This window comes from Orcinus orca, chromosome 7 (assembly GCF_937001465.1).
Source record: "Orcinus orca chromosome 7, mOrcOrc1.1, whole genome shotgun sequence".
Lineage (NCBI taxonomy): Eukaryota > Metazoa > Chordata > Mammalia > Artiodactyla > Delphinidae > Orcinus > Orcinus orca.
The window spans coordinates 97,532,364-97,556,532 of NC_064565.1; the positions used below are offsets into that span (position 1 = coordinate 97,532,364).

General features: G+C 34.7%; 1 protein-coding gene across 1 annotated transcript in view; it reads left to right on the forward strand.

The window, feature by feature from the left end:
* The window catches only part of SPAG16 (sperm associated antigen 16), an 877,426-nt gene that overhangs the window by 445,524 nt on the left and 407,733 nt on the right, over positions 1 to 24,169 (forward strand). The window contains exon 12 of the mRNA XM_033428194.2: positions 3,828 to 4,013. Within this exon, the coding sequence (XP_033284085.2) occupies positions 3,828 to 4,013 (186 nt within the window). The remainder of the gene's footprint in view (positions 1 to 3,827; positions 4,014 to 24,169) is intronic.

The following is a 24,169-nucleotide window of genomic DNA, read 5'->3' on the forward strand; positions in this document are numbered from 1 at the left end:
GCTTACTGTTTGTAAAGTATAAATGGGCTTGACCCAACCAAATTAGATATGATTTATTTGTAGGCTGTTCATAAGCTGCAAAAAACTCATGCTTATATAACATTTTTTATGAAAAATAATTTTCAAGAAAAATGAAAAGAATGACACTACTTTATACCTTTGTAAAATCTCTTTAGTGTATGGCTTAATAGATTGTCATATTGAGGGATGTTTTTTTTTTCTTTTTTTTCAGCCTTAGCAGGGATATACTTATTTTAGTTTTTTTAAAGAACCACTTTGGTCTTTATTGATCTTCCATTTTCATAGTTGATAGCATATTTTTTCTAAACTTAAAGTCTCATGTTTAGCAGAACAATTTTGAGGCTGTATTCTTTTCATTATTAGGAGGTCAAGAAATTAAGTTGCCTTTAAAATTCTATTTTGATTTCACCTTCATAGTTTTAATATGTTGTGTTTTCATTTAGTTCTAATTATTTTTAAATATCTACTGTTATTTCTTCTTTGATATGTAAGTTATTTAAAACTTTTAAAATTCACATATATACAGGTTTTAAAAATATATGATTTTGTTATTCATTTATAACAATTGAATTGTGATGAGAAAAATATAACCTCTATGATAACAAATATGTTCAATTTGTTAAGACTTGCTTTATGGGTTTCTATATTGTCTGTTTTTATAAATGTTCCATATATACTTGAGAAGAATGTATAGTCACTAGTTATTTGGCAAAGGCTTTTATATACAGCCATTAAGGTTGTAATTTTTATTCCTTAAAGTTCCATATCTTTTTGAATTTTGAATTAGAAAATAAATTGAGAGTTGCATAAATCTTTCACTTTGACAGTAGATTGGTCATTTTTGTTTCTATGGTGCTAACATTGTCACTTTTATCAGTTAAGATGCATTCAGTATTTTTATATAATTTAGTTTAAAAATCTTCCTAGGAGTGAAACATTTTATCATTTTATTTATTTACATAGGGACTATTTTTATCCCTAATAACACATTTTTACCCTAAGGTCTTTTTTGTCTGATATTAATAGAGCTACTTCATCTTTTTTTTTCCATTCCTTTTAGGCTAGGTATCTTTTTTTTTTTTAACTTTTGAACTTTTTATGTCCTAAGGAGTTTAGTGTGCCTCATGTAAACATCATGTAGCTGAACTTGTTCATTTTTAGCCAAACTGAAAAATCTTTGTCTTTTAACTTCCTGTTTAGGTCGTTTGTATTTACTGGTATTATTATGTTTCACTTTTTTTCTACTGTCTTTTCTTGTTTGTTTTCTATTCCTACCACTTATTCTAGTGCTGTATTTCTCCTTTCTTGCTTTATTTTGGATATTAAAACAAAAACCTATTTCTCATTTTTTGTACTGGTCTAGAAGTTATGTACTCTATTCCTGTTCTTTTAGTGGTTAACCTTAACGTTTTACCATGCAGACTTGTCTTCATAAAGTTTAAAATTAATCAGTGTAGTGTCTTCCACAGGAATGTTATTGTCAATATTACTGTTGTTTTCTTGTTTAAATTTCTTCAAGCACTATTGATGTTATATAAGTGTTTGGATATACTGACATGTTTACCAGATTCTTTGCTCACCCTTCCTTCATTTCAGATCTTCCTTCTAGGATCTGTTTTTTTCCCCCTTGAAATACATTCTTAGTAGTTCCCATAGGGGAGAACTGCTTTGTTTAGCTGAGGATATTTTGATTTGCCTGTCTTGAGAGGCACTTTTGATAATTCTAAAGTAACCTGATTTTCTCTTGGCTCTTTAAAGAAATTCCAGATCTGCCACTTACTAGCTCTGTGACACTGTTCAAGTGTTTTGGAGATAATAAAACTGCCCAAACTATTCGATGCTTGTGAGGATCAAATGTATATAATGTGCTTAGTAGCGTTTCTAGCATGTGTTAAGCACTATGTAAATAAATAATGTTTCCTTCTCTTTTTTTCTCTTCTCATTCTTCTAATTATTTATATTGTTGCCTATGGTGCTCTGCAGTTGACTAAAATTTATCTAAGTGAAGATTTCTTCTTGTTTACACTGTTTATTCCACTTGGTATACATTTTTCTTCCAGAATCTGTGGTTCTACATCTTAAATTTCCAGTTTCTGTAAATTGTCAACTTGTAATTCTTTGAGTGTTTCCTGTATCCCATTTTATATCATTCTCCTCTGAGATTTTGACCAGGAAAATGTATTCTTTTTTTCTACCATCCCTATTTTTAACTTATATACTGTCGTGGACTGAATGTCTGTGTCCCCCCAGGCCCCTACCCAAATTCATATTTTGAAGCTATAACCCTCAATGTGATGTTATAATGCGGTATCTTTAGACAAATGTATTGTTCAGTTTTAATATTAAAAAGTAAAAATTTTAATGGCAAACATGTACAGATAAATAACAGTTGCAAAGCAAAGGACAGTTTTTAATATCTACCTATTAGTAAAGGACTACCCTTATATAGTACTTTTTTTAGTAATTTTTAAAATCTGCTAATTTGAAAAAGAAATAAATATCCTTTTATCACTTTAATGCAAATGTCTTCACTCTATAATCTGCTTTTCTGGCAGAATCTTTGAGCCTTCCTCTCCAGTGGTTGCTGCTCATAAAAGTTTAATTCTCTCAGCATAAAAGTAAGCAAGTAAAAGCAAGCAAGCAAAATGCTTGTCTTGATGCAAGTGCCATTACGGTCTTAGAAATTTTGGGCAACTTTTCTTCTTCATTTATAGCATCACTTCATTCATTCATTCATATATTTATTCATTCTGAAAGCATTTAATGAGCACTTCAGTTGGTTAATCATAATGCTTGATGCTGTAGAAACAGAGAGAGGAAACAGTTCCCCATCAAAAACACAAGGAAGGAGGCAGATAAGCAGTTCATTATATTCAGTGAGAGAAAAGTTACTAAGAGAACACATAGAAGGAGCAAACAATGCTGAAGGATGTGGAGAAGATGAAGGCATTGAAATTTTCTTGCAGCTGATATTTTACAAAAAAACCTAGATGTTTCTTTTCATGTCATGGACACCCACTCATTTCTTAAACTTGTTTTTGGGTCCACCACTTGAAAGCCACTGCTTTTTTAACATCTACTAATGACTCAAATGGAAAATCCAATGACTCATTCTTAACCACCCAGCTCTTCAAAATCTTTCATCTCTCAAGATGTAGCTCCAAAGCCCTCTCATTTCTGATTCACATATTTCTTCAAAATGCAAGCTGCACTCCTGCAGCATTTAATTAATACAAACATAAACAATGCTGGCCTACTGTTTTATGTTGTATTACGTGTTTGAAATTGTCTTAGCCCACGTCTAAATTTTCATCATTCTGAGGTTATATCATCCACAGAGCCTAACATAGCCCTGAAACTAATGTATGTGTTAAAAAAGTGCTGTTTAGTGGATTAATCTGGAAGACTATAGAATTAATACAGAAACTGTGCAACAGCAGTTCTCTAATCAATTTGAATTACTCTAATCAATTTGAATTATCATCCATAGAGCCTAACATAGCCCTGAAACTAATGTATGTGTTAAAAAAGTGCTGTTTAGTGGATTAATCTGGAAAACTATAGAATTAATACAGAAACTGTGCAACAGCAGTTCTCTAATCAATTTGAATTACTAAACAATATAAGGAAGTATCAAATTGTGCAGACTCAAATAAGATAATAAGATTCAGGCATAAAGATATGTCCTTAAAAGTAAAAATAACTCAGACACACACACAAGTTATTCACAGAATACAACCATTCATAATAAATTAACTGCAAGTTGATTTTTTTAACTGATTACTTTTTTATGTTCTTGCAAATAGTGGCAACAAGTTGGCTACTTCAAGTGGTGACACTACAGTTAAATTATGGGACCTGTCTAAAGGCAATTGCATTTTGACCTTCGAAGGACACACCCATGCAGTATGGTCCTGCACGTGGCACTCCTGTGGTGATTTTGTGGCTTCCTCCTCATTGGATACAACTAGCAAAATCTGGGATGTTAATAGGTAAGAAGTACTTTGAACAATATTAGCACCCTATGTTGATAAATATACATGGATAAATTTTCCCTCAGTGGGAAATTAAAAGAAAAACCCTGTTAATTATAAAACTATAGAGTTACTTAAATAATCTCTGTAAAATCCATTTCTAATTCCATTAATCTCTGTTGATGTAATGAGTTCTTTCTAAATGTAGGTTCAAGATCAAGCCTATGTAATCAGATTAGAATTGCTTCATTGGGAAGCTGTGTTAAGCAAGATAGAGACAAAGACTTATTTTAAAGAGTTAGATTTTTCGTTCTCCCCTCCATAGGTCTGCTGTCTCTCTGGATTGTCAAACCAACAATTCAGTAGGCATGAAGATGACAGAAATAATTGTTTGCTTTTCACTAAATTTTGATATATTATAACATTTCTCAAATTAAATGCTTCTTGGCAATTCACAAATTGTAAGAATTAATCCAATTTATGGTAAGCAAAGTCCTATACAATACCATATGCTTTGATCTTAATTCCAGAGAGACAAATTTATTATATTTTTGCTATCAAAATACCTGTATTTTGTATTTTTGGATGATTATTCCATCCTGTTAGGTATACAAATAAGATAAAAAGAGCTGGTATCCAATACCCTGATTGCTTCAGCTAACTAAGGGATTAAAGATCATCAGTCAGATTTCTGATCACTTTAATATTTTAATCCATGCCCAGATTCCAAATATAAGTGACAGTGACTCCTCAAAATTTCTGTGAACAATTATCACTGAGCCATTGTAATTTATTTTGTAAGAGAAAGATGAACTTGCCTTAAAGGTGGACACTATTGTTTTGGGGGTCATGGGTAAAACAGGTACCTTTAACAAACTTTCCCCACTCTTCCTTGAATCATGGATAACATATTTAGAAGAGAGAGCATGTAAGGTGCTTACAGAAAAGTCAACAGGTTTCCTGGGAGGGTTCTTTGAAAGGGTGTACTCTGTTCTATCTGTAGTTTATCTCTTAAGGCCATGTGCCAGTCATTATGCTATTTTCTCTCAGTACCAAACTCGCCCTCCTGTATCTTTTTTGTGATGCTGGAGCTGGAACTTTGCAAACCACATTTTTGCTTTGCTGTCTGACTCTCTATTAGGCTTTGGTAATAGTGGGCGCCTGCAGGAGACCACAAGGCTAGGGGAGGTAGAGGGGCCTGCTTCTTCCTGTTCCCTTCCTGTGGGCTGCTTCTGGACTTGCGGTTCCAGTGGATATCCCCTAGCAGCACTTCACCTCAGCAGCATCAGTTTATTCTCATCACAGCAGCTGAATCCAGTTGACAGTTTTTCCAGCGCTCGCAGAAACAGCTGCATCATGCCGTCCATCATCAAAGACATTAGTTCCAGCAAACAGGTGCCCCCTTCTCAGAGCTCTGTGTTCCCAATTCTGCATGGCCTCTTTTCCAAGATGAGGAACATCAGTACTAGCAATCACATGCCCCTTCCTCAGTGGCTGAGTTTCAGCTCTGTAGTGCCCCCACCAAGGTTTTACGTTTCAATAATGCCACTGCAGTCCCTTTGTTCACTCAGTCCTATGGGTGGTAGCTCTTTCCTGCGGTGGCTTTCTCCATGATACCTTAATGTTCTTGCTTTCTCTTTATAGTCATCTAGCTAACAACTTTATGCATAGTTAACAATCCCATATATTAAATTCTTGCTGTTAAAATGTTAAGTGCAAGTTCTGTCTCCTGTCTAGACCTTGACAATTACAGAGCATTAATGGATAAATAGCATAATCCACTTGAGTTACAAAGATACAGATCACTAATGTTTGTCATATTCTGAATGAGAAAACATGGCTCTAAATAATACATTTTAAACCTATTTCTGTCTAAAATAGTGACAATTTAAGATATGTTTTAATACTCATGTGCGTACCATTTGGTTATCTGGAATAATCAATCATGTAATTCTTAATTTTATTATGTTTCTATATTATGCAACCATATTTCATAAATATTTATTATAATAGATTACTGGAATTTTTTAAAACTACTTTATTTTGGAGTATGATTGACATACAGAAAGCTGTGCATATTTAGTGTAAACAACTTGATGAGTTTGAAGATAAATATATACCCATGAAACCATTACAATCAATGCATAAACGTATCTATTGCCTCTAAAAGTTTCCTCCTGCCCTCTTTATTATTGTTATTTTTATAAGAACACTTAATATAAGATCTAGCCTATTAGAAAAATTTTAAGTATGCTAACAGTTCTGTTATCTATAGGTACTGTTTTGTACAGTAGATCTCTAGGACTTATATAAGTGAACTTTTAACATTTATCTAATTTTAATTTTTTATCACTTTTGGCTTAGATGAGGATTTTAGTAGAAGACTGTGGTCCATTCTAAAATATATCTTCAAATGTCTTAATCACTCAGAGTGTTTAAATCAAACTGTGTTAAAAGAAAAAAAAAAGGATTCCCAGTAGACTCAGCCCTACGTAGAATAATTTCAAACACTTTGACTTGAAAGCTTTTCTCCATAACCCTGATATCCAAATACTGTCTTCCAATTGAGACCCAGTAGATATTGATATAACAGATCAAAATTGCTTCTGATTGATGCCAAAAATCCTTTACATTTCAAATTTCCCATCAGTGTCAAGAGCTCACCGTCATCATCAAAGACAAAGAAATTATACCAGTTTTGAAGCTGAGGTAGTGGATAAATATTGACAAATAGGGAGAGATTGATTGTTTCTTTGGTGGCTATTGATAGACCTTTCAAAGTTATAATCAAAGCACGGAGCTGTAATTTATGATTGCTCATGGATCCATACTGTGTAGATATGTCTAAAACTAGTGTCTTGCTTAAAATTTTGTAGGTCATTAGAACTGGCTTAGTGACTTAAGGGGAGAGGTTATTTGCCTTGGTAAGATGGTGGTAGAAACTGTGCTATGCTGGGTCATATACTCTTATATTGGAGTCACATAGTTTTGTTTTTTAATTTATTTATTTTTTATTATTTTTTAATTTTTTATTTATTTTGTTTATTTTTGGCTGTGTTGGGTCTTCGTTGCTGCGTGCAGGTTTTCTCTAGTTGTGGTGAGCGGAGGCTACTCTTCGTTGCAATGCGCAGGCTTCTCATTGCGGTGGCTTCTCTTGTTGCAGAGCACGGGCTCTAGGCGCACGGGCTTCAGTAGTTGTGGTACGCGGGATCACTAGTTGTGGCTCGTGGGCTCTAGAGCACGGGCTCAGTAGTTGTGGCACACAGGCTCAGTTGCTCCGCAGCATGTGGGATCTTCCCAGACCAGGGATCGAACCGCTGTCTCCTGCATTGGCAGGCAGACTCTTAACCACTGCGCCACCAGGGGAGCCCAATGCCACATAGTTTTTAATTAAAAAAATATTGATAGACTCTGCTGTTCACCAGAGAAGGAAGAATTTAGAATATATTCTTTTTGTATTTACAGTCTGCCCTTCCCTTCGAACCCCTGGCTCAGTCTTGAATATCCTTTGGTTGGTGTCATATCCCTAGCCCTATAACTCTTCCTGAATTGGATATTACCTGCTAAACCATCTAATTAGCTCCTCACCAGAAAATTGTATACCTGGAAATCATAATTAATGTAAAATATGCAGATCAAGACCCACGTTTACTAAATGCTAATAAGAATCTCTGGACAATATCTGGGGCATTCTTAGTCTGGATGCACTAACACTCTACGAGGTTTCTATGAATAATTAAAAGTAGTACTTCAATGGTCTTTTGAATAATCATTTATAAAAAAGTGGAAACTTACATGTGTTTTAATTTGTAATCATTGATTGCTACCTTAATTTTCAAATACATGCTTTAAAATCAGTCTTTTTTTAACATCTTTATTGGAGTATAATTGCTTTACAATGGTGTGTTAGTTTCTGCTTTATAACAAAGTGAATCAGCTATACATATACATATGTTCCCATATCTCCTCCCTCTTGCGTCTCCCTCCCACCCTCCCTATCCCACTCCTCTAGGTAGTCACGTAGCACTGTGCTGATCTCCCTGTGCTATGTGGCTGTTTCCCACTACCTATCTATTTTACATTTGGTAGTGTATGTATGTCCATGCCACTCTCTCACTTCGTCCCAGCTTACCCTTTCCCCTCCCCGTGTCCTCAAGTCCATTCTCTACCTCTGCGTCTTTATTCCTGTCCTGCCCCTAGTTTCTTCAGAACCATTTAAAAATCAGTCTTAAAGCACACACACACACACACACACACGCACACACACACCATTGTATCCTAAGTAGAGAATTCTTGATGCATGGCAATTTGGTTGCGTAAATAATAGAGAAAATCAACACATACACATGAAGAAAGTGCTTTCCCTGTTCCCATCCACATTCAAATTATAATTTAATTGTCTTATTCTACATAAATCTATAAAGTGATGAAAATTAGATAGGAAAATCAGTAAATGTCTCAGTCGACTATAAAAATTGTGTTTCTTTAAAGCATAAGATCATCAATAAATATTCATGTAATGAATTGCCAGTGTTGGGCTGTGTTATAGACATTAGAAAATTCTAAGACTCCATTACTGCCCTCAGTGAGATTACAAGTAATTTAAAAATGCAGCAATTTTGAAACAGAATGTGCAATGCATCTGCAGTTTATAATATCAGATAAGATATTCTGGTTGGCCCGTGGATGCTTTTCTCCCCAAGGTAGTTGGGTATTTGTATGAGTGCCTATACCACACTGTATCTCTGAGGTTTGGAACACAGACTGTGTGCCTGTACTTAGCTTGTAGTTTGAGGGGAAAGGATTTGAAACAAGCAAAATGTTACCAAGTGTAGCTGCCCCCACTGATTTTAACACAATATTACGAAGGCAAGAATTGAGTGGTTTGTAACAAGGGTGGAAGGAAACAGAGTGCTTTGTATAATTCAGCTTCTGGACGCTAAACGATGGGAAGTAAATCTGCTGCCCTTATATCCAGGTGTATTGTTTCAGATGACTTGAAAATTATGTTTGAGAGAAAAATAAAAGTTTAAGAACTATGTTTAGAAAAGTAATTTGTGGTTACCACTGCATTCCATTCACTGGAAGCGAATATATCAGAAAACCTACCTCGTTTTTGAGAGAACTGTATTGGCAAGGAAACCATGAGCCTATCCTTAATAATCTCCTGACTCTTCTATAGAACAGTCCTCAGGACCCTGAACTTACATTCAAAGGAAGTGGACTGCTAGTGTTATATAGTTTGGAAGGTAGTCACAGACAACAGCTCCCACTTCAGATGTGGTCATAGAGGAAAATGGACAAGGAAAAACCTTGGCCATGGAACAAAGCCAGAGACCACAAAGAATAATAAGCAAAGGAGCTCCTCTTAGTGAGAGAGGCATGATTCAATCAAAAAACTTCAGTACAATGACAAAGTTTCTCACGATGCCTGCCCAGGATTCTGTCACTCTTTGGGCTAGTGACTCTTGTGTATTTCCCATTTTTTCCTACTTTCTGTACTGGAGTTTGTATTGCAGTATTTTGCCCTGCTTCATCATTGTACATTTTATCTGTGATAGTAGAGAAGGCAGAAAGCTTGTCTTTTATTTGGTTGGTCACTAGAACACAAGAGACACCTTTCAACCCAGTGGAGCAGATTGTGCCTCACGCAGAGATCATGGACTGCGAGATACAAGCAGTAAATGAGTGAGAATTTGTGTTGTCTCCTTTTTGCGGGGGTGGGGGGTGGGGGATATAACTGAATACTGTACATGTGAAAAGAAGGACGGCACAGATATTTGGTGCGCAAAAGGCCAAACTGTGGCAGAGACTGCTAGCTGTTCACCAGCACTCGCTTTCTCCTTCTTCCATGTGAATTGGACACCTGGCTTTCTATCTAAGTGGTGTTTCTCAGCCTTGCTTTAAGTTAAGTGTGGTTACGTCACTAAGTTCTCTGCAATAGAGTATAAGTTGAAATGATATGCACATTTCTATATTCTTTCTCCCATGTGGTGGGATGGGATATTAATGACCATAGCCAGAGTAATCTTAGAAACCAATCGTTGAAAATGACAGTGTGATCATCAGCCTGCTTGATGTAAAGCCACCCCCAATCCCTACCTCCAGTTCACCTGCAGCGTTCTCTGGACTAGTCAGAAATAAGAAAATAAATTTCTATTTTATTTGAAAAATTATATTCCCACTCTGTTTGTTGTAGTACTTTGATCTGCCCAGTCCAGTATAGGCACCTTGTAAATATTTTTCAGGTAATGTTTTTTTTTTCCTCACGACATATTAATAAGGCAACTACTACAAGCCCTGTAATGTTATCAAAATTATTTGGATGGCATAATAATAGAAACTCTGTGCTGATATTAGATGGCCATTCAACTGCTTTTTTTTTTTCCCTTGCCCCTTCTCACTTCTCATTCTTGACATCTGTTGCAATACTTTTGGAGCCTATTAAGTCCTATTTGCCATTAGCAATATCTGTAAGTCAAATAACTGATTTGCATGGAAGTTAATGCCTATAAAGGTAGCTGTTAAAATGCAAGTACAGTAAATTAGTGCCTCCATTAGTGGAAAGCTGATTCAATAATAATGATTTCATTTAAACCATAGAAAAAACACTAAGGACTTCAATTTCATAGTAGCATTGACTATACTTACTGATGAAAATCAGTTTTGCTGATTGCAGTCAGGCTGATAGGATACAAAATAGTACCTGCTTTGTGGTTAAACTTATACGTTTTTTTTTTCAAAAATTATTTGTAGACCCAACAAATATGTATTGGATACTTTGTTATGTGCATTGCTCTAGTCACTAAGCTCTATCAGTGAACAAAATAGACAAAAACTCCTGTACTCATGTAGATGACATTCTATTGCGAGGCAGAAAATAAGGCAAATTAAAAATAATAATAATAAACTATTATATATAGTATTTGGGGGTGTTAAGTTTGGTAAAGAAAAAATAAAATATGAAAAGTGGAAAGGAGTGGTGGGCATAGGAAGGAATTGCAATTTTAAACAGGATGGTCAGGGAAATTCTCACTGTGAGGTTGATATTTGGGTAATCTGAAGTAGGTGAGGCAGTAAGCCAAGATAATATCTAGGAGAAGAACATTCCAAGCTTTTCTGAGCAGTGAGCTCCTCTATGGTGGTAGCAGGACTTATATGACTAAGGAACAACAAGAAGGCCAGTGTGACTGGAGTAGACAAGTGAATAGTAGAGATAAGGCAGTTAAACATGTATGTGGCACACAACACACAGTCTTGTAGCCCATTTGAATGTCTTTTACCTTTATTCTCAATGAGATGGGAAAACACTGGAGAGTTTTGAGCAGAAGAGTCACATAATCTGTTTTATACTCTAACAAGATGACTCTGGTTACTGTTTTTAGATTAAACTGTGAGAGAGGAGGGCTGGGGAGACAAGGGTAAAAGCAGGAAGAGCAGTTGGGAGGCTATTGCAACCATCCAGGCAAAAGACAGTGAAGGTTTGAGCCACAATGGGAACAGTGACGGTAATGAGAATTGCTTGTATTTTGGATAGATTTGGAAGATGAAGACACTAGGAATTGCTGAGGCATTATGAGTTATGAGAGAAGGAGAAAGCAAATCACCTGTTATATTTTGAGACACCTGGAAGGCATAAAGCTCATTCTCTTTATACTGGAACACCAATGTGAACTTTATAAAAAAGCTTTTCCAACCAGATTCATCAACTGGCATTCCAGGAAATGCTGTAGAGTGAGGGATGCCTTCTCATTGTTCATCTAACAGGTGATGTCCATTGAAGAGAACTGAGTGTTCCTTCCTGCCCACCAACATTGCTTCCTTCTTAATTTAATAATTCATTGGGCAATATAACCCCCAGCCTGGATGAGATGAGAGAAACAGAATGCTATAAATAAAGGGAACAGTTAAAATTAAGAAAAAGGAAATGTAAAATATTAAGATTCTCTTAATGGTGAGTTATCCTCTTTTAATAGTAGGTACTATTAATTTCTTTGGTCAGATAGTGTACCAACATGAACTCCAAATTGTGAGAAATTTATTTCTTTACTATAAAATTAGTAATGATGAGATAGCACCAAATAAGTTACAAAAAGGGAGGTTAGTATTTATAATATATTTTGTTAATAATATATGTCATGTCCTTTATGATACATATGCAAAATTGGATATATTAGAGATGAAGGACATATTGTACAATATTAATGGTTTTAAAGCATAGCAATGTAGGAAGTATTAAGACTCAAGGGCGTGCATTATTGGTACATTAATACCTGTCTTGTATTGTAAAACCCCCCAGCTTGCCTTCTTATACTTGAAAAGGCACCCAAGGTATATATTAATAGACTGCTAGAGCAATGCTTGAAACATAATTATGTTATATTAAAAGACATAGTAGCATTCTAAAATTGACCTGTTGTGATCAATTTATCCTGTTCCGTGGATAATATATCAATTATTACATCTTCTTTGATTTCCATTTATATTCACATATACTTGTATATTTAAGGTTTGATCATATGTATAGTATGCTTACACGTGTTTGTGTGTGTATATCCAAATGTTGATGTATATACATATACTAGTATTAAAGCAGTGCATAAATGTTTGACTATCTCAAATATTTTAAATATCATCTAATCTAAATTGCATTTATTTACTTACTTATGCTTTCTATATGACTCCAAAACCCAATTTGTTTCAAAACCATTTATTGGAGACAGAAAATACTAAGTATTACCATGTCCCTGAAACATTGTTTTGGAATTACTGAAATGGTTTTCCTTTAAAGAAAACTCTGTTTTGATTCAGTTGTTATCGAAATGAATTGGATGTCCAAGTGCATCATATCAAAAGATGTAAACTGATATAAAAATAGCAAGCAATAAAAATTTAGGTAGAATTAAACTGCTTTCTTATATAAAACTATGTTGTGAGATGGGAAATACTTCCTATTTAGGTAATAAAATTGAATTTGTTCTCTTAAAACACTAGGGACATGTTTTCATAGAAATTTTAAATACTGTTTCTTCACAGTATCTGGCATGAGTTTGTACAAAATATTAACGTGTATCAATAAGAGCAGAACTTGTTAACGTGTGTCCTGGGTAGGAAATGAACCAGACCTTCTTCAGTCAAGGAACATGAAATGATTATTCCCTGGTCTGGCCTTCGGTTACCTCTTAACCTGGAATGGATCCTGCAGGAAGCATTGCCTCTAGCAGTATTTCACCTTCTAGAAAAGTCATCTCTTCTGATTTGGCCCATAATTTCTTGAATCATTTAGTAGATTTGCCCGTGGAATTATTACAAATTGCTTTCTATCTTTAAAATTGATTATTCATTTATTCAATTTTTACCAGTCACTCAGCAACTCTTATCCCTGGAGTTGGGGATACAGCACTGAATTGGACAAACAAAGCCTAGCCCTAGTGGAGCTTACAGTATAGAAGAAGGTGTTGCTGGTTTTCTACAATTTATAAATTATTAGACAAGTTCTCTAACCTGGCCATTGATCGCAATATTAATTCCGTACCTCTAGAGGTGCAAAGCAACTATCACTGAGGGTGACTGACTTTCTGAGATGCTGTGAGTGCGTACTAGTTCTCCATTCTTGGAAATAAGTAGAACCATCGGGGTAATAAGCCACCAACGACGTGGATATTAAAAATGGTGCTGAGTCTGTCATCTTTCCAAAGATAATTTTTTCATTGGTATTTGAGTATTATCAGTAGCCTGTAGGTATCCGTCACACATAAACCATCCAATTAGGATAGTTTAGAGCAGTTTTCACATGAAGAATGAACTTTCCTGTGATGGTTCCATTTCAGTTTGGTTTGGGGTTATGGTGTCAGTTTGTTTTTTGCCTTGCATAAGGAAGAATATGATGGATTTTAGGATAATACGCATGAGCAAGGAACAGTCTAAAATGCTATTCAGTAAAAACAAATAGAAATAATTATACTAAGATGTGTCTGTTTTATCCTACCCTGCTTATGTTTAATTTTTTTACTTCTGGTTAGAAAGAAGCATACCTATATTATGTGATTTCCTAAGTATACAGACAGATACAAAGAGATCCAAAACTTGTTTTTTCTTATGCTAAGTAATTCAGGACATTTAAAAACTAAAGATGTCGAATGAGTTAATTATAGTAATTTTATGTGTTATTGTCTGAATACACGTCCAAGTAAAACTTTCTTACCCATAAATTTAAGACTTAAAGTTACTGTTGGAAATTCATGGTGATTATCTAAATATGTATTCTAAAAGGTGCAGTGTTTTAGCCTAGAAACACAAAAGATATCTTTATGTGAAGCCATGGCTGCTATAAAAGAAAGTGGACATTTGACATTTTTTTCTTGATTATCTTTGATCCAATGTCTGACAAGTTTATAAAAGCATCTAATGCTTCCAGTTTTAGAGGTGTTATATAATTCATTTCATTGTCTATTTCTATAGTTATCATGTGACAAATTCAATGCACTTTTTAGAGAATATTAATGTCAGTATCGCCAGAGTAAATTTAACTTCACTTTGAACTTTGCTCCACTATTACACAAATACATATTAATATATCATAGGTATATGCAAACTTGTAACAATAAATTATATATCTACACCTCAAAGGTACTGCCTACATACTTAATATTCATCATGGATTGTAAATCTCTTACACAAATAACATTAACTAGCAATAGTGGTAATTATTATGTAGCCACCTCTATTCCTTGCTCTCATTTCCTCTTAATCATATCTAAGCAGACTATGATGTCTTAGACTTGAAGCTTTCAGTGATAGCTCCCAACAATAAATTAGTTCTTCATTATCTGAATTATCATGGCTCTTACTACCTATGTTCATATTCCTATCACTAAACTCTATCTAAGAACCCAGTCCCCAAGCTGGAATTGATTATCTTCCCTTAAGAGGCTATTGGGATTAATCCCATATGACTGAGAGTCTTGTTTATTTGGATCACCTCAATAAAAACAGCCTTTATACTCTACTTATTGTCCATATATCCACCAATCAGACTTGATTTCTCACTCACCTCTGATCTCCCTTCCACTGTATGCTTTGGAATCCACTGCCTGTCGTTAGCAAAATATTTTATATCCTCCATCTCTTCATTGTACTCTTTATCTTTTTACTTAAACTGGTCTCCCTTGAGAAGACAGAGCTCCTTTTCTAATGGATCCTGTAACTACTTCCCCTTAATTCTTTCCAAAAGATTTACAACTCATAATAAATAGTGATCACTAGACCCTGTCTTTGAGGTACATACATAAAATGTGTTTGAGTTTTATACACATTTATCATATATATATATATATATATATATATATATATATGCAAAAGTTAAATTTTTCTGGAATACTGACACAAATTTTCCCACCACTGGACCTGGAAGGTTGTTCACTGATCTGTTCCCAGTACTCAAACAGACAGGAAAAGTAATAAACATTTTAAAAATTAATGTATAAATTAATGGTTTACATCCCCTCCATGGTCTTCACTGTCACTTCTAGATCACTTTCTTTCCTCCCACCTCCTCACAAACCACAGAAGCACATGCTTTGAGACCGTACCATTAGCCACTCCTTCACTGTATGGTCATACCCATCACGTTTGAAATGATTTATCACATGGCTTACTGTGTTCATGGAGTGCAATATCGTTATCCAAGCAGAAAATTCATCTAACACCTTGGACTTCCAGTTTCTTCACCTCCTTACTTCCAACAACTTTCAAATCTCGATTTTAGGTTTTCTGCTCTGTGCGTACCATTCCCCATCCCACTTCCCTGGCTTGTATCCTCTAATACCACCTGCTCCAACAATTCTTTGATTCCAGAGGTGTTGATAACTTATTGTCTCCACTGTTTTTTCTCTTGCCCTGATAACAGCCTTCCTGTTTCTCCCTTCTTACCCAGAGTGACATCCAAGGTCCATCACAGTGGCCTGCCCTTCCCACACAGCTGCAAATCCCTTGGTCCTCTCTTCCTACACATTTTTTGCCTGTCAACACCCCAACTCTATTTAAACCAGTTCTCTGCCTACTCTCTACCTACACCTGGTCAGCTGAGCATGGATAGGAGACACAAACGCGTGTGCATATGCGTGTGCACGCACACACACACACACACACACACACACACACACACACACACACACCAGAATCATGATGACTGGTCTCACTTTATATTTATAACCTCAACTCACAAGTTGAATCCTACTGAATTTCCTCTGTCAATTAACTTTCTACCATGCAAAATGAATATTTCATTCCTTTCTTCTCTATCTTTAAATCCCTAACACCCTCCCTACTCCTTTTTCCCCTGTGTTCAAGCCTCTTTTTCAAGTTTCTGCTTGCAGCTGTCCCATTGACCAAAGCAAGTCACATGGCCAAGACCAGGATCAGTGTAAGAAGTGACTACACAAAAGTGTGCATTTAGGGAGAGGAATAATGGCAACCAGTTTTCAAACAATATATCCTCTTTCTAACCCCATATTTCTCTTATAATCATCTCCTTGCAAATGTGAATGTAGTATTAAAGTTGTATTTTAGCTCTATTTTATATTATAGAATTCATGCTTCTTCAGTTGACCTAGATACTTAAATAGACTTTTATGATCATTCTTAGAAGAAAATGGAGTCTAACTTCTTGTCTCAATTCTTAAAAATAGATTGTTGGAGAAATTCTTATAAATAGATTATTGGAGTAATTTTAGAGTATCATTGCTTCTCTGCTCAGTAAATTTTAGATGATCCCTATTACTCTTTTATACCTTTTTATTTTGAATTAGTTTAATTACCCAGAATAAATTGAAGAATGAACAGCTTTCATGTACTCTTCACCCAGATTCCCCCAATTATAATATCGACTATTGTATATTATCAAAACTAGGAAACTGACATTGGTACAGTATTAGTAACACAAGCGCAGATCTTAGTCAAATCTCACCAGTTTCTACTACATGCATTTTCATATGTGTGTGTGTGTAGTTCTATGAAAGTTTATCACACATGTAAATTAGAGTAACCAATGTAACTCTATACCTCTGTAATCAGGATACAGACAGTTCCATCACCATAAGAAAACTCCCTCAGGTTACCCCTTCATGATCACACTCTTCCCCCCAACTCTAACCCTTGGCAACCACTGTTCTGGTCTCCATTACTATAAATGTCAATTCAAAATTGTTATATAAATTGAACCATACAGTATGTGAACATCTAAGGTTGGCTCTTTTTCATTCAGTGAAATGCCCTTGAGATTCATTTAACTATTTTGTGTATCAGGACTTAACCCTTTTTATTGCTAAATCATAGTAAATTATATAGGTATACCAGTTTGCTTATAGATTCACTCCTTGAAGGATATTTTGTTTGTTTCCATTTTGGAGATAGTACAAATAAAGCTGCAATGAACATTCATGTATAGGTTTTTGGGTGAGCATAAGTCTTCATTTCTCTAGAATAAATGCCCAAGAGTACAATTGCTGGGTTGTATGTAAGTGTACATTTAACTTGATTACAAACTGCCAAACTGTTTTCCAGTGTAACTAAACTATTTTACATTACTGTCACAATGTGTGAGAAATGCAGTTTCTCCACATGCTCATCAGAATTCGGAACTGTTAGTATTTTTGTATTATCTTGGCCATTCTAATAGGTGTATAGCAGTATCTCATCATGGTCTTAATTTGCATTTCTCTAATGGCTAATGATGTTGACCATCTTTTCATGTATAGTTGACCCTTGAACTATGTAGGAGTTGGGTCATGAACCCCTGCTCAGTCGAAAATCCATGTATAAGTTTAAAGTCGGCCCTCCAAATCCACAGAGTAAACCACCTGTGAATTTTGCAGTACCATAGTAGATATTTATTGAAAAAAATCCGTATATATGTAGACCTGCACAGTTCACACCCACGTTTTTAAAGGGTCGATTGTACTTATTTGCCATCTGTATATCTTCTTTGAAGTGTCTGTTTATGTTCTGGCCCAGTTTCTAATTGGATTGTTTTCTTACTGTTCATTTTCTGTTGAAAGTTTTTTATTTATTTTGGCTTCACATCCTTTGTCAGAGAGTTTGCTGAGGTGTAGGATCACGGTTTGATGAAAATTTACAAATAAAAACAAACAAAATACCTGATTTTTGAGAAAGGCACAAAAGCAATTCAATGGAGAAAAGTAAAAAATCAGTTGACTATATTTATGTGGGTCTGTTTCTGGGTTCTCTATTCCATTCCACTGATCTGTGCATTTATTATTTCATTAATACCACACAGTCTTGATTACTGTAGTACGTAGTAAGTCTTAAAATCAGGTAGTGTGACTTCTTCAGTTTTTGCTTTCTTTTCTTTCAAATTTTTTTGGGCTAGTCTAGTTTCTGTCTTCCCAAACCTATTTTTCTCTCTATCTAATATCACTTCAGCCTGGCTTTCCTGACCAGTAAATTTCATATTCTTTTTCTAGTTAATATCTTTCTTTTTTTCTTAGAGACCCTCACTCGTGTCTTATTTATTGCTAATTGTTTTCTTTTTTTTCATGCTACTCCTCAGAATTAAATTCCCTCTAGACTCTTCTCCAATAATCCACCTATTTTTTGTTCCTTCCAAATTTGAGTGGAAGACTATGCCCTTCTAAGAAGCCCCCGTGCATAACCTCAATCTCTGATGGATACACTTTTCTTTCCTATTTATTTTTTCTGATGAGAGTCAGATTGTGAGTTTTAAGGCCTTAATCACACACACAAAAATAAACTCCTCCCACACATAATTCAAAATTTAAAAATTAAAAACAATAAACGATGTGTATAAGAAAGCCCATCAAAACTTGATTTTTGTCTATGAAAATCCCTTTGATGTTATTCTGTTTACTTTAGAATATAAAATTCTTTTAAAATTCTATCTTTCTTTCTCTATTTTTCCCATTTCTTTTTGCCCTTTATCCTTCTTTTTGGTGTAGCTGTTTTGTGAGTGCCTTAGGCACATGCTTCTTCTTTCTGTTGGGTAATCCAAAATTGGCTTTTATGAATAATTTGTTCTGTGTCATAAAGCATTCATTTTTCTGCTCTAATTCTCTTTATCTTTGTTGTCCTTCTGCCACATCACAGTCTCCTATTTTCTCTACCCTTTAAAATATCCTATGTAGCCCCTAATAGTTAACTAATGGCATGTTATCCCATCTTCTGCCTCACATTTTCCCTTAGAATCCATTCTTAAATCTTCACCTTATTCAGAGTAAGCCGTTACTTCCTACACCTTCCCACGTATTTCTGTCATAGTTGTTCCGTAGATTGCAAACTGTTAAATTACTCCTCCACATCTCTCTCTTTGACAAGTATATATCCTGCAGTAACTGAACTTAAATAAATGGTTCCCTACAACTTCTTTCCATCCATTACCTTCTGAAATAGGGTCTCTTTGGCCTTGTCTTCAGATAACCATATTGAATGAGAACTAAGGAAATCTGAGCAACTCTTGATACTTTCTTCAGATAGTTTACTAACATCTACAGGATAGAATGATGAGAGAGTTCAAGTTGTATGAAAATAGTGCCTACAAATATACACAGTCTTTTCTAGAGGCAGGGGCACCACTCAACTGTAAAACTCCTTTTTAATGTCCAACTTTTATTCATCCAATACTGAAAATCTAATGAGTTAAAAAACATTTTGACAAAATGATCGCCACTCTTCACTTTCAATATATATTTGTTTGCACTGCGAGATCTTCGGTATTTAAACTTTTTCATCAAAGCAAATAAGTATCAACTGTAGGATTGAAAGAATACTGTCACCGAACATTTAACTCCAAATACTGTTTATCATGCCTACATGTGCCCTTTATTTGATTACATGATGAGGTGTATGAAAGCAGGTTTGAGTCTGACAAAATTAAAGGTGCACAAATCTATGTACAGAGATGCCTGTACTCCTATATTCAGGTGAAATGCTACACAGCAGATTCAGGTTATTTTCTAAAACTGACATTAATTAAGATGGTTTCTTTCTTTACGCTCCTTTAGCAAATCTTTGCTGTGTAACACTCCTTCACTGAGTACAAACCTTACATGTGTGAACAAAATGTAGGCTTTATTCAGATGACACGAAAATATATAATGTTGGGTCAGAAGTGACCGAAGCATCTTTCACTGAATATATCTATAGCTAGGTGACATGAACTGGCACATTTTCTTATTCATGTGTTGTACTGCGTGACTCAGAGGATTCACCTGAATCTTAAAATGTTATGAACCATTAATATATTCTAGTTTAGAATAAGATAAGCTGATCATATTATATCAAAGAAAAGGTTCATGCAATGACTGCTTCACACACATCAGTACTTCTCATTTGGATTCCAGTACCTGTGGCCATTGGCGATCTTTGCAAATGATCTTTATTTCCCTTTATTCTTCTAAGAATTATGAAAACTGGAATTTCAAAAATATTACACTAAGTGACTTTTTGTCTCTTCACATGTCATAGACTTTTCTTTTTATCCTAACACGTATGTGCTCTTGGAGGGATACCCACACACAGACACAGTCATCTCATCTTTAAGCTCCCCCTTGCATCTTTGACCTGTTTCAGTTCGAGGAGGACCATAGGTCACATGACCCTTTCACAATGGCTTCTCCTGTTCAAAAGGTCTCCAGAGCATTCCACTCAAGTCAGCAGCTTCTAAATTGCCTTCGTACCTTCTCAAGGCATTTAAAAAATATTATTCAGGATAGCATCTCTTTTGCTTTAGAAATAAGTTGTTCCTCATTTCCCCCTTTGACATAGTTTTCTTTATAATATATTTGGCATAAGTTGATTAATATTTAACCTTGGAAACACTTTTAGTTTGAGGCACACTTTTAGTTTTAAGCTTTCAAACAGCCAAGAAAAGTTAAGGAAAAAAACACACAACTATATTATTAGTATAAGGGAGGATTTTTTTTTTTTGCGGTACACGGGCCTCTCACCGCTGCAGCCTCTCCCCTTGCAGAGCACAGGCTCCGGACGCGCAGGCCCAGCGGCCATGGCTCATGGGCCCAGCCACTCTGCGGCACGTGGGATCTTTCCAGACTGGGGCACGAACCCGTGTCCCGTGCATTGGCAGGGGGACTCTCAACCACTGCACCACCAGGGAAGCCCTGGTGGGAGGATTTTAACTGATGAACTCATCAAAGAATGCAGGCAGGTTCATTAAATGATGCCCTCAACAATATTTTTATAATGGATACAGTAATAAGTTTGATAGGGTAGCTCCTCATAATGCATAAATATATTCTAAGAATATCACCTATGGTCCATCATTCAGGGATGATTGAAAGGCTTACCAAGTGGAAGTACCAGAATTCTCCTCAGAAAACTGTTTTGATTCAGTTTTAGAGTATAAAGGAATTCAAGTAAACCCAAATATGATAGTAGAATACAAAAATACATTGAAGATAAATTAAGAGCATAACTCATACTGAAAAAAATCAGAATAGTATTATGGGGGGTGCATATTAAAAGGCATGATAGAATGCAGAGAAAAAGGAAAAAATATATATAAAATGCTTCAAGGGCTTATAATGCATAAGGAAAATAGAGGATATGGAGCTCTAAACTCCAGAAAGCAGGTATTCTCAAGAAGGTGAGGAAGAGGATATATTTAATAAATTAATCATAGTGATTTGTGATAACAAAAGACAATTTGTAAACCAAACACAGAACTCTATGCTTTCCAAAACTTTTATAAAAATAAAACCATATAAGGATAAAATTAGATCAGCACTGGACAATACCATGTGCATATTCTACTATATGGATATACCATATTTGTTCATTCAACATTGGATATTTGAGATGTTTCCACTTTGGACTATTATGAATTATGGTGCTATGGAATATTTGTCCGCAACATTTGTCTACAATATTTGTGTAAACATATGTCTTCAATTCTCTTGGGTATAAGCCTAGGAATGGAATTGCTGGGTCACATGGTTACTCTCTGCTTAGCATTTAGAAGAACATCCAAACTATTTTTCAAAGCAGCTATACCATTTACATTTCTATTGGAAATGTATATGGGTTCCAATTTCTCTAAATCCTTGCCAACGCTTGTTATTAGCTATTTTTTAATATGACTTAGTCTTATAGTTCTCTCAGTGGGTGTGAAGTTGTGTCACATCATGGCATTCATTTGCATTTCCCTAGTGGATAGTAAGTTGAGCATCTTTTCATGTGCTTATAGCCACTTGCATATCTTCTATGGATAAATGTCTAATCAGATTCATTGCCCAATTTAATTGGATTAACTTTTTATTATTCAGTTTTAGAATTTATTTATATATTTCTTTACATATTATATACACATTTCTTTACATATCATTAGACATAATTTTCAAATATTTTTCCATTCTGTGGATTGTTTACTTTTTTGATAGTATCATTAGCAGCACAAATACTTTTAATTTTGATTAAGTCCAATTTATCAATTATTTCTTTCATTCCTTGTACTTTTGGAGTTCTATGTAGGGAAGTATTGCCAAAGCCAAGATCATAAACATCTGTTCTTATATTTCTTATGTTTTCTTCCAGGAGTTTTATAAATTTGACTTTTACAATTAGGTCTATGATCCATTTTGTGTGTAAGATACAAATAATTGGTTTAGCTTTATTTTTTTACATGTGGATATCCAGTTGTTCTAACTTTCCTTGAAACACCTTTGTTGAAAATTTTGTTATTTCCATGTTGAATTATCTAGATATTCTTGTTGAAAATTAGTTAACCATAAACTAAGGGTTTATTAGGTTTATTTCTGGACTCTCAATTTTATTTGATTTACCTATATGTTTATCCTTATTATAGTGCCATACTTTCTTAATTACTGTTGCTTTATTGTAAGTTTTGAAATCAGGAGATGTGAATTCTCCAACTTTGTTCTTCTTTTTCAAGATCACTTTGGCTATTCTGAGTCCCTTGCATTTCCATTTGAATTTTAGATCAGTTTGTCAATTTTGAAAAAAAAAAAAAGCCATGGTTTTGATAGGAATTGTGTTGGATCTGTAGATCAACTGGGTAGTATTATCACCCTCAAAGTTTTAGTCTTCTAATCTAAGAACATATGATGTTCTTCCCTTCATTTAGGTGTTTAATTTCTTCTAAGAATGTTTTCGAGTTTGCAGAGTACAAGATGTGAAATTATTTTGTCGAATTTATTCCTAGGTATCTTACTATTGTTGATGCTATTTTAAAGGAAATTGTTTTCTTAATTTTGGATGTGGGGGATGTTCATTGTTAGTATCTAGAAATCCAATTGATATTTGTATATTGATCCTGTATCCTGCAACCTTGCTGAACTTGTTACTTTTATAGTTTTTCTGTAGATTTCATAGGATTTTCTATGTATAAGATCATGTTATCTAAAAATAGAAAGACCATGTGAAGACACAGTAAAATGATGGGCATTTCCAAGCCAAGTAAAGAGGCTTCAGAGAAACCAAACTTGACAACACCTTGATCTTGGACTCACAGCCAATAAAACTGTGAGAAATAAATACTGTTATTTAGGTCACTCAGTCTGTGGTATTTCGTTAAGGCAGCCTTAGCTGACTAATGCAACAATTCAGTCACTTTACTCAGTATATGTCTATTCAGATTTTCTATTTCTTCTTGAGTCAATTTTAGTAGTTGGTGTCTTTCTTAGAAATTTATCCATTTAATTTAAGTTGTCTAAATTGTTGGCATACAGTTTTTTATAGGGTTTCCTTGTAATCCTTTTTTATTTCTGTAAGGTTGATATTGATGTCCTCTCTTTTACTGCTAATTGAGTCTGTTCTGTTTTTTTCTTTGGCCAGTCTAACTAAAGATTTGTCAGTTTTGTTGAACTTTTTAGAGAAACTACTTTTGGTTTTATTAATTTTTCTATTATTTTTCTATTCTCCATTTCATTAATTTACACTCTAATCTTTATTATTTCCTGTATCCTACTTGCCTAAGGTTTGCTTTGCTCTTCTATTTCCAGTGCCTTAAGATGGAAACTAAGGTTACCATTTTGAGATCTTCTTTTTAAATATAAACATCTACAGTTATAGACTTCTTGCTAGGTACTACTTTAGCTGCCTCAAATAAACACTGGTATATTATGTTTTCATTTTCATTCATCTCAAAGTATTTTCTAATATCC